The sequence below is a fragment of the Lissotriton vulgaris genome, chromosome 1_2, assembly GCF_964263255.1.
Source record: "Lissotriton vulgaris chromosome 1_2, aLisVul1.2, whole genome shotgun sequence".
In the NCBI taxonomy this organism is placed as follows: Eukaryota; Metazoa; Chordata; class Amphibia; order Caudata; family Salamandridae; genus Lissotriton; species Lissotriton vulgaris.
The window spans coordinates 145,511,080-145,523,087 of record NC_141686.1 but is presented as its reverse complement, the minus strand read 5'-3'; the positions used below and the strand labels follow the sequence as shown (position 1 = coordinate 145,523,087).

At 43.6% G+C, this 12,008-nt stretch overlaps 1 protein-coding gene across 1 annotated transcript in view; it reads left to right on the top strand.

Annotated features, from left to right (window-relative positions):
* The window catches only part of AGBL3 (AGBL carboxypeptidase 3), a 687,703-nt gene extending 679,717 nt beyond the window's left edge, over positions 1 to 7,986 (top strand). The window contains exon 22 of the mRNA XM_086953007.1: positions 6,349 to 7,986. Coding sequence (XP_086809133.1) covers positions 6,349 to 6,775 — 427 coding nt within the window. The 3' untranslated portion in view covers positions 6,776 to 7,986. The remainder of the gene's footprint in view (positions 1 to 6,348) is intronic.
* The last annotated feature ends 4,022 nt before the right edge of the window (positions 7,987 to 12,008 follow it).

Here is a 12,008-nt window from a genome sequence, read left to right as displayed (position 1 = left end):
TTGGACCAGCTGCAAACCTCTCTCCTTTCTCCACCTAGGACTGAGTGGGGAAACTGATTTGTCACTCTTGGGTTGGGAGGGTCATCTGGGGGAGCTAGAGATCAGAAAACTATGGTCTCCAGTGGATGCCCAGCTCAATATCAATATGCTGGAGTCCTAAGTGCTGTGCAAAGAGGCACTATGCCTTGGTAGTTGGGTAGAGCTTCTGGGTATGTCCTTGTTCGTGGACCACTTGGCAGGATCTTTGAACGCCAGGGTGAAAAGTTCACCAGCAGCGTCATGTGGATCAAGAATGTCAGCAGCATCTCTGGGTGGAACAGGGCATCTTTCAACAGTGTGGAGAATGCTGTAGTTCCAGCAAGACCTTTTGCTAGGAGAATCATTCCAGCTTGAGTGGAACACAGGACTCCTGTATGCCTTCCCTTTGTTGCCTCTACTGCTCCAACTTCGGAAGAAAATCAGGAACGACTGGACCATGTCATCTTCATGGCTACACTCACTTCGAGCTGATGCAGAACTGCGTGTTGCACCTTCTGACCTTAACAACTGTCTTTCTCATTGTGATCACTTCAGCTCATCATGTGACTGAACTCGAGGCCCTATTGATACAACGACCCTACTCCACCTTTTTCCAAGGAACACTGGGGCTGAGGACTCGCACAGCCTTCTAGCCAAAAGGCACAACTCCATTCCACATTGATCAATCCATCACTCTCTCAGCGTTCGATGACCCTCCTTACTCTTTGAAAAATGAAGAGCGGCTCCATTGGTTGGACTATAAAAGAGCTTTAACCTTTTACATTGATCATACTAAAGACCATTGGGCAGACAATCAGCTTTTTTGGGTGTTCTTCAGGGTAACGAAAGAGAAGGCAATGCAAAAGAGGATTCGGTCGAGGTGGATTGTCCTCCCAATTAAGCTGTGCTATGCTTTGGCCAAAAAGCAGCCTCTGGAAGGTCTGATGGTCTGGAAGCCCGTTCCACCAGTGCTAAGGATACTATTATTATTATTATTATTATGCAACTTATAAAGCACACGGCTACCCCTGACGGGAGTGTCCCGGCGCTGAGCAGAGAAAGAAGAAATGCAGGTCAGCATGGTGGGACCCGTCGGAACTATAGTTGACTGAAGAGCCACGTCTTCACTAACTTATGGAAACTGGGTTGCTACTACTGTGGCATGCAGAGCGCCTGTCCTTGACATCTGCCAGCCTGTATGTGGGTATCGGTGCCCATGTTCACAAAGAACTACTGCCTTGACAGCCAGGTCTGGGGTGAAAGACATTTCGCCTGCTCGGTCCTGCAAAATATTTTGGCCAAGGTCAACTCCACAGACGCTGCACCTTAGGGGTTACTGCTTTGGCATCTATTCTAAAGGTGGGGACTCTGCAGTTAGAAGTAACCATCAGTAGTTACTTACTTTCTGGGGCGTTGCTTCTGAAGAATAGCCTATTTAACGGCATAGTCCTCTCTGTCCTCCCACCACCCCGTACTGTGGAGTGGCTTTACTTGCCATCTAAAAAGGTCCCAAATCAGAAATATGCACACTAATACCGATATCTGTTTTGTGTTCTGTGTCATTGATGCAGTGACTGACCCAGCTTTTTTAAGACAGAGCGCATGGAGCCAGTCTAACCCATTCACTCCATGATGGGACGATGGCCTTGTATGTACAGGATCATATTTTCATATACCTGTTGTACAGTCCCATTGACAATACCAGCAGTTCACAGTGGGGTCGGAACACATAAATATGCCTTTTTACCTTACCAGGGCCACTCTGTTTTTCACACAAGTAATGGCGTTCAAGTTACCTCTTCAGGAGGACCTCCAGTCTCCGCAGCAATGGAGGGTCCTACACCGGAATTTAATTTGCCACCTGAGGTAGTGGATGTCTTCCTTGCAGCCAGACATCCTTCAATGAAATCCATTTACGCTAGGCACTGAGAGAAGTTTTTCTTCTGGTGTGTGCCCTGTCCTCTTGCTCACCTGCAGGTCAAAGTTTCTGATGTACTGTTGGTTTTTTTTTGGCCAGCAAAGTGTTGCATTGGGCACAATGAAGCCTTACATGTTCTCAGTTTCTTTTTTTGTTTGCCAGATCGGCCAGGAAAGTCACTTGTGAAAGTGTTAATGTGCTTGCTGAAAGTTCTGACACATGCTTCTTATGAAACCTCTTGTCTTGCCACAATGGGATTCAATGGCAGCTCCTTTTCAGGTGCTCCACAGCACAGCTAAGCCAACTGGGAGCCCAAGGAGCCACTGCTACTCTAAATTATTATAATTGTAATAATGTAATTTAGCAGTGTTTTTGCAAACACAACTGTCATGTTTATATGAACTCTGCAGTGTGCAAATTCGCCCTCTCCGCCACATCACCAGGCTCCTGAGGACATGAGGAGGAAGGGGTTGAGCAGCAGTGCTTAATTTGAGCTGGTGCTTTCCGGTGCTCAGCACCTGCACCTAATCCTCTGCACTGGTGCTTATAGCACCAATTAAGGACACACTCATTTGGAACGCACATGATTTTCTCCAGAATCACAGGATGTTCAGACACGCCGAAACTCGAACCTAGTTCCCCAGCTCTGAAGTCGGCAGCTCTAACCATTAGGCCAAGCCCTCTCCAGATTAATAATTGCCAGGGCTCTAGTCAGGAGGCAGTTTGCACCAGCACATTTCTCCTGTTAGCGCTGCCTCCTGAGGAGAGCCCTGGCACTTTTTATTTTACAAATTAACCAATATGACCGGTGGAGGGAGCTGTGGGACAATCCAGCTACAGTGTTGTTTAAATCCACCGCATTCTCCAGATAAATGTCTGGATTGCGCATGTGAGGGGTGTAGTTCAACTACATTCTTCTAACCCAGACACAATCCTTTTTATTTAGCAGGCATAACTGCTCATGCCTCATGTAGCATGGTCCAGCTGCTAAAATGGGACTTTCATTGCGCACATCAGTGCATCCCTGAGGTCAATGAGGAGCCACACAGAGCTGCAGAGCTAGGACCCTAAGCACTCTCCCAGCATCTGATAGGACTGTGCTTCTGCTCCCATGAAGAAGTTGGGAGAAGTTTTGAAGTTGGTCTTCCTCTAAAACCTGGCCCTGCTGCTCTGTCTGGCTCCTCGTTAGGAATTATGGCTTGCTGGTTCCTATGTAGAGCAAAAGATTCCTGCTCTGCTTTTGCCATGGAACCATTAAGTTGCAGGCAAAGAAAAAAAAAGTTAAGTAAAGAAATCAGTGTTGTTTCTCTGTATATGTGTGAGTGAAAGTGTGTTTGTGAGTGATTGAGAGAGAATGAGATTGAGTGAGAGTGTGTGTTATTTTAATGTGTTTCAAAGTGTCAATGGATTGAAAGAATGAGAATCAGTTAGTGAAAGTTAGTATAAATAAGGGACAACGAGGGAGGGAGTAAAGCATTGTAAGTGAGTTAGAATGAGTAATTGAGGGTGAGATTGTGAGAGGAAATGGGAGTGGGAGTGTGTCAGGGATGCCTCTATCAATGTTGTAACAGGTGCAATGGCACCAGGGCACCGAAGCCATGGTGCAACTGCACCTGCTGCAACTGCACCTGCTGAACTATTAAGGCAGACCACCTGTACCCCAGGAGTTCAAGTGAGAGCTCCTGTACACCTGTGAGAGAGGGTCAGTGATTCTGAAAGTGTAAGTGTGTGTTTGTGTAAGTTTGTTTGTGAATGACAAACAGTGAGAGTGAGTGTATGGGTACTTTTATGCGTGAGGGCATCCAAGGCTAATTTCGAAAACAATGAGTGAGATGAACCAGTGACACATATTACATACCACCACTTTCAGGGTTCACCTGCTGCCACTGTTGACATCTCAATTTGGTTGTCACGTTCCTCATGTTAACCCCATTTAAGCCAGTGCACCGTTGTTCCTAATGACTCCTGACTAAACTGTTGTTTTCATCCTCATCATTTCTGAGTGCTTTCCAGGCAAATTGGTGCTGAGGACTTCGGCCACGTTCCTGCCAAAAGTGATACTGCTTTTCATGACAGTCTATTATCCTACCGGCCTTCTTTGCACCTTCTTCACTTAGCCACACCCTGAAAAGATGAGAGAGGCTTCATCAACTTGACCATAAAAGAGCCTTGATCTTTTTCTATTGACCCTACAAGGGACTGCCTCTTGACCTACCAGCTTTGTTTTGTTTAATTGGGACCAAAGGAGGCAGGGTGATCGAGAAGACGACTCCGTCAAGGTGCATAGTTCATTGCATAAAGGTTTGTTATGCACTCACTAGACAAGAGCCTACTGAAGGCCTGCAGGCCCATTCCACCAGGGCCAAAGTTATAAGAACTGTGCTGGCAAGCGGAATACCGTCCTGGACATCTACGAAGATGTGACGTGTGTGTTGATGCATACCTTCACAAAGCACTACTGCCTTGATAGCCAGGTCTTCAGAAAGGGCCATTTTTCATTCTCAATCATGCAAAACCTTTTGGTTAGAGTGCATTCATTCCATCCTCCACCTTTTTTAAGGTATGCTGTGCTTTGCTATGTAAAGGTGAGGCATCTTCGGTTAGAAGAATCCATCAGAAGAACAAGTTACTTACCTTTGGTAAGGCTGTCTCTGGGGGAAACTGTTATCTAACTGCAGATTTGTCACTGTCCTCTGCCCTTCTCATTCTATGTAGTGGACATTTGCACAACTTAATGGAGCCCTGCACCCACCTAAAGCTTCACCCAACCAACCAGAATTCCTATTTTTTTCTGAAGAACGACAATCAATGTTCTGAACAATGACAGCTTCAAACCCCCACTTTCACTGAAATCCAAGTGGCTTGGATTCCACCTCGGCATTGCCTAAAAAAGAAAGGAGGCCTTGTACCAGCTCACTCATCTAAAGAAAGTGAAACAGTTTCTTTCAGAAAGCACATTCAGAACTGCAGTACAAGTCCTCTTGCACTTGCATCTTGGTGGTAGTAACACCCAGTTTCAGGCTTCACAGAATCCACATCTACATGCCACAGCACATCTCATCCCGAGCCTGAAGAAATATGATCACATTACCTCCATACTGATGGAAGGACATTGGCTCCCTTGCAGACCACACCATCTTCAAAATCAGCTGCATCATTTACAGAGCCTTCACGAGCAGCACCCCCACATATCTTGTAGACAAGTTCACCATCTCTGTTGTTTCTTAGCTAACCCACAGTCAGGACATCTGTCTGTGGACTAAAAAAGTGTAACAAATAAAATAAAAACCAAAGAAGCAGGCCTTTTCCGTCTATGTACCCAAGATCTGGAAAAACATTTCCATATATATTAAGACTGCCCCCAAAACGACTTCAATTTAGGAAAGCGATGAAGAATCACCTTTATAAAGACTACTACATCACAATGCATTAACAGTCCCCAAACCAGCGACCTCATCTATCACTCTTTGATTTTATGCTTGTTTTTGACCCTATACAGTAGTCCGATGCCTTTTGATTAGGTCTATGCTATAGAAATACAACATACATGCAAACATTGCGGTACATGCTCAACTTGCATTTGTTTTCATTGATCTATGGTTTAGTATATAGATGGAGAAAAATTAAGGAACTAACCTCACCTTGCATGGGTGGCATGCCTTTATGCTGCCATGCACCTTCACTTCTGGGGCAGTACAAGATTGCCACCAAGCACATCCCATCAGCGCACAGAAGTCGTTGCTGGGCTGATATTCTAGTTCCAGTCAGTTGTCTGTTTTACCAGAAAGAGCATTACCGGAGGTAAGTAACTTGTTCATTTTACTTCAAAACCTCTCTTAATATAGAGTTTGCTTTGTCTTTGCCATCACATTCTCTGAGCCCTAGGATGATACTGGAAAAGACTGTCCTCAATGACCTTTTGCTGATCTGGTAATCATGTGCTCAGATAATGTTAACCTGGACTTGCCAACTGCTCCAACATTTAGCTAAGGACCCTCTTTTTAATTGTCTATTACAGATGTGGTTCCAGAGCTTTTAGAACGTTTTTAATTTTTAACATCCAATAAATTCTTCAACATTGCTAGATGTCTGTTTTTGCTCTCATCTATCAGTCATGAAGTGCTGCAGACTGATGTCATTGAGAAACTGATCCCTTAAATTTGGTATTGACTCGGTGCCTATTAATATTCTAAATGATCCACTTTATCTGAACTACTGCTGTTTAAGGGTCCCTCCTCTGTAAACAAATATCTGCTTGTATTTAATGTATGCCCTTTAGTTATTCTAATGGTTCTTTTCCTGTTAAGTTGTTACCATTCCAGATGTGTTGGGATACACTGAAGATAGAAAATATTTTTTTTAGAAAGTATCCACAGTAGTTAGTAGTTTTTATGTTTCCTCTCTCTCCACAGAAATGCCCTAATGAATTCGGAAAACTCGGTGGAAGAGCTTATCACATCAACAGTATGCAGCAAACAGAACTACGTAGCTCATCGAGAACTAGCAGTAACATCCCTGCAGCGCTCCTGCACTGGCTCATTTACATGTGAGCACCAGAAGACATTACACGAACTCACTACATGTCCTGCGGGAAGCGTAGACGTGGCAAAGAATACTAATTCTAAAACATGGATTCCAGTTACTAAATACACTAAAGTTCCTGGAGGTATCTGGAGTGATGGTCTTCAAGGTCCAGGAGCACCATTAGCAATTGATGGCCTAAACAAGCCTCCATCAAGCAATAACTATCGTAGGTCAATTCACAGAACAACTGAGGATGATGCAACTGGAGACAGCGGCCAGCATGGCTCTTTTGAAAATAGAAGACAGTATTTTTGAATGTATTTAAAGAACTTGCCTCATACCCTAAGTTATCAATGTCCACATGACAATATTGATGGAGTGTAGGTGTTTTCCCAGACACAAAAAATCTACATACATTCATTCTTCCTTTTACCAGACATTGCACACCAATAATAGTGGAACTTTCTAATGTCACTACTATTTGCACAAAACTGTGATAAAGCCTTCCAAATGCAAATGCACAATACAGACCAAAGTTGGAGATGTCTCTGCTTGTCACATGTTTCTGACCAACACCAATGAAAATGCTGACCTTAACACAAATAGCAGTGCTGTGTCTAGTTTTGATATATACTTCACATCCAGTTCTGCTGTATTATGGTATTCACTATACCCAAACGGAACTTTACCAGTAATGTTTGAAACCAAATGATATTTTTGTAGTCTAAATTAACACCTTTTAAATGCACACACACAAATAGCCAGCCACATTAATGTTTATCCAATATTGTTCATGTTGAGGGAAAGAAATTGTTTAATTAAATAGTCTGCAGTGAATTCATATCTGCCAAAAAAGTTAGTTTTTACTTTATGAAAGTGTACTTTCATCATTTTTAATTAAATGATTGTAGAAATGTTATTTTTATGCAAAAGAAATGTGCCATGTTCTCACTACCACAGTGTACAAATCCATAAATATGAAAGAAGTGTTTGTGCTACATTGAAATGTACAAAGGAATGAGCATGGAACGGTAGAACTGGGTTGTCTGGAGTCCTTTTCGTCAAGTCTTAGACGCTGCTTGTCAAGATGATGGTACAGTATTCCCCGCTTCGAGCTCTATGTAATAGATTTGACAAATGTACATATCTTAATGAAAAGGAATCATTAGGGCTCTTCCCTCGGCTGGCAATACATGAAAATCCTCTAAAGTTCAACAGTCTTAATAACAGATGTGGTTTTCAAACAACGTACACAAAGGAAAGATAACTTCAAGCAAATGGTTCAATACTTCATTTTTATGAGAGTATTTTAAGAGATGTGTTAATGTATACAATACTTTAAATCAAAGAGAATGGATAATTCTTCAAAGACAAAATATTTATTGGACGGGCGAACTTCGCCAAGAACTTAATGAGAAGCTTTATGTAAAATGACTTTATTAAAACACTGACTTGGGTACTGATTTCTTTTTTTAATAATTTGCTTTCAGTAACGTAACATGAGGCACAAAAAATAAAAGTCTCTATTTCTTTTGATCGTCTGGTTATTTCTCAGTGGATAGATATTAAAGACTTCACAAAACAGAATGCCTAATATCTCATTCAGCTTGGCCCCGCGAAGGTGTAGTGAAGAATAGTCATCATGATCAATAACTTTTGTGAATGTGATATTACCTTGTCCTTCTGACTTTCTCTCTTTGTCAACTGGCGAGGAATTCCCTCATCTCAGACTGAAAGAAAGATCCTGCAATGCAGGTAGGATCAGAAAACTCTTTTAAAAATAAAAATGGTGTCCAACATGAGAATTCCCTCCTCATGGACTGGACCTTCATCCTATCCATGCATTGCCAACCACCCCAGCTCAGTTCTAGGTGTCTGCTTATGTACCTCCATTTCTGTGGTCAGTGACTTACACCCTTCCCTTGTACGTTTCTGGAAAGTTTGGTGTGTGTTTTTCCAATGGTATTGATAATCTTAGGAGTTCAGTGTACAGCTACTCTTTCCTGTACATTTTGACAACATGATAACCGCCAGGAGCAAACCTTTTTACCCGGTCCCCTAGGCGGAGATTGATTATTCGCTCTTTCCTGTGCAAGGTATGTAGTCCCCATACCTAGTAACCTTGTCCTTCATCATATTGGGGACATGTATGAAGGAAGCATATTGTGGATTATGAGTTATGAATTGAATACTGAGTCCCTGGGTTGGAGGGTGTGTGTGTGTCTGGTTGTGTGTGTGTGTGTGTGTGCGTGCGCGCGCTTGTCCCACTTAACAAGATGGTGGTCTCCTTTATGCTGGGCCGGTAAAGTCTATCTTGCACATTCCAGCTTGCTTGTATACACTCGCTTATCCCCCTCCATATAACAGCTCTATCAGCGGGGTGGACGCTGTATCTTCACATTCTTTTGTATAACAGGTTTTCCTGAGTGAAACCCATCCCTCCATCCTTTTTTGTTTTGTGTCCATATCTACTGACAATGGCTCTCTGGACACAGGCCAGTATACAAAGCAAATAAGCCAGCCCAAACTAGTCACCAAGGCAGTATGCCTCCAAATCTAGCAAACAATCAACTTGGGGAGGGTGGGGGGGGGGGGGTGGTAGAAGCGTGTGTAATGGTCACTTGGCTCTCACTAGTGTAACTTATCCTAATCAAAAGAGAGTGATCTTACAGGTTATACGGTGTCTTCAGGTATCAGTTGTCTAGCCGAAACTCCCTACCAATATTTGCCACTGGTGGTATTGGGCGGCATCATCATTGTACTCGCTTTCCTATCTGAATACCGCCTCCTTTTGAGGGAAAGTGCTGGTGGTATCCGTGTGTAAAAAAAGCTTAAAATTACCTCCTGTATTGAAAAATTAACTTTAACGTGGGTGTGGTATAAAGGGGTAAGATTAAAAAGTAAGATGGTGATGTTCTTGGGATGTGCAAATTATCCCGAGCATCACACGTGTAAGGTCAACATGTTTCAGCCCCAATTGCCCATAAGTTTCTAAGCCTTAATCAGGACCAGCTTCTGAGATCGACAGATTCCTTGTAGTGACGCTGTAGACTTGTAAGTCACTACTTACATGTTTTCTCACCAATTAATTTTGTCGTGTATATCAACTTCTGAAACTGAGCCTGCAGTGAGTTGGAAACAACAAGAAGAACATGTTTAAATACCTGTTATGCCTTTTTATCATTTTGTATGTAGTTTCTAAGAAAACTCAACTTCACTTAGTATTAGATCATTATCTCGGGTTGTATTTGTTGCAGAGTTCTTCTTATGTAAGGGGCCATGCTTACGCCCATCTTATGTTTTTTCGAGTTACTTGCAAGTAACAGTTTAAAAAGGAGTGGGAAAGAATTCCATTGGTGGTATGACACATTCTGTAATAAAGTAGAGGAAAAACAAGGAGGCCACAGCATTCCTTACCTACTCGTCAAGCATTTGACAAGTTAGTCTATACAGTGGGGGAGGGAGAAATCCTATATATGATCCAAAAAAGGTCTTGTATCATAACCATACAATGGTTGCGCTTTTTTACCTGTTTGTGATTCTCTATTAACCTCATAGGTCATGGATGAGGCGAGGGTGTCAGGCCTATCTGAAAAAAAGAGATAAAACCACAGATGCTCTGCATTGCACAGTGTCTCACAACCTCAGTAATCATGTTATCACTTTTGGAGTGTTGGAAAAGATGTGTATTCTCTGTTTATAGCAGTGAGGTGAATTGCCGTAGGATGTTTTGGTTTGATCGGTACTTATGGGTGATTTCTGATAATGCAGTCTTTTATGGGGTAGAGGTACACTGTGCTCTATAAAAAAAAATCTCTTTTCGAGGGCCTCATAGTGGCTATGATGTCCCTCTGTATGTTTTAAAGGAATTTGTTTTACTTTGCTGATAACATTGCATTTTTTCCAATAGAAAAATTGACGGTTACCTCTTTGGCTGCATTTTGCATGAGCTAAATACCCGTAGTGCTCTCTATGCGTAGTAAAAAGGAATTTAGCTATATTCGTTTTTAGGTCTCGCTCCTGCGATGCATATGGCGAAGCCATATGCCATCGCGCAGGCGCGATACTATTGTTGCCGGGTCTGCTTCCCAGGAGACAGGAGATGTCACGCGCATGCTCTGGAAAGCGATCGGCGCCGGCCACGCGCGCGCGTTTCCCAATCTCCTGTCTCTCTGGGAAGCACACAAGCAAGCCCAGCAAGCCCCGCCAAGGGAAGTTTTACTGTTTGCTCGGAAACACTCGATGTGAAAATCTCGGGACTCACTGGGCACCTTCCTCAGTCATATGGGCCGGCCATTTTAACCTCACTTATGGTGAGATTAATCTAGTGACTGGTGGGTGTAGATGAATCTATTGACTGCTGGGCTAATCGCATCGGAGCTCCCTCTGGCGGTTTGTGATTGTAGTGTAGCCCGAGACTGAGCTCCCTCTATCGGCCGGCACCCTTCGCTGTTGCTCTGAAGGAGCCCCCCTCAGATGCTGTGGCAGCCTCGAGTCGCGCAGTGTTGTCCCTGGACACCTGCGAGAGGAAACTCCAGACGCTATAATGCAATGCTGGCGAACTAAAAGTTTTCACTACGACGTGCTATATAAAGGTCTCATGTGGAAATAGTTTACACCAAGGGTGACTTTGCAGAGAAAGGCCCACTATCCGTGGACTCTGTGCTTTCCATCCCCAACTTACAAACATATCACTGCACGAGCAGGAGCACAATTAAACAGAATAACCCAGCCCAAAGTAGCAGTTGCACACCATGGCATTATGGGTATGCAAATGAGCCCAGGAACGGCTTCTTTCTCCACATTGCAGTATGCGACCTGTAAAAATTAAAGGCAACATTTCAAGTCTCGTGGGAAAAAAATGACAATTTTGCAGTGAATCTCGCGTTTATTCAAAGACAGTTAAATAAGTCGCGCACACTTTCTTTGAGATATTCAGGACCGGCGCAAAATATAATTCAGTGTCAAAATTCTGTTCGGTTTTCATAAGTAGACGTGCTCCGTTGGAATTCATTCACCTTGACCCATCCCCGAGATGAAAGATAACATTGAAATGCTTAAAAGTAGTTTGTCAAAGGCCAGTGCTGCTGTACGGGGCGCACTTTATAGCCAGCCAGTAGACACCACTGAAGTTTATTGTGGCCACGATCTGTATATTTCACAAAGTTTCCAGCAAGCAGAGCCTGTGACTCTGTACAGGGTCCTGAGAGTGCTTGCACCCCAACTGCTAGGGCTTTAATCACAGAAATGTAGGGCCTCAGTCGCGGCAAGAAGGTGGGTGTGATCTGTTCTGTGTTGCCGACCAGCAGACCCTCTGAAGCTCATTGCTGCCCCCATCTGTACATTTCAAAGAGATGCCTGCCAACAGAGCACACAGTCTGCAGGGCTAGCGCCACATCTCTTACGACTTTAATCACAGAATACAACATCTCCAGTTCCCGCAAGATGGTCTCAAGGGCACCCTGGGGGGCGCTGGGCATAATTTGAGTGTGGGGGTGATTGTCCCTCCTCAGTCTCCTGAAGGGGCAGGGCTCTCTTTGAGGGCAGC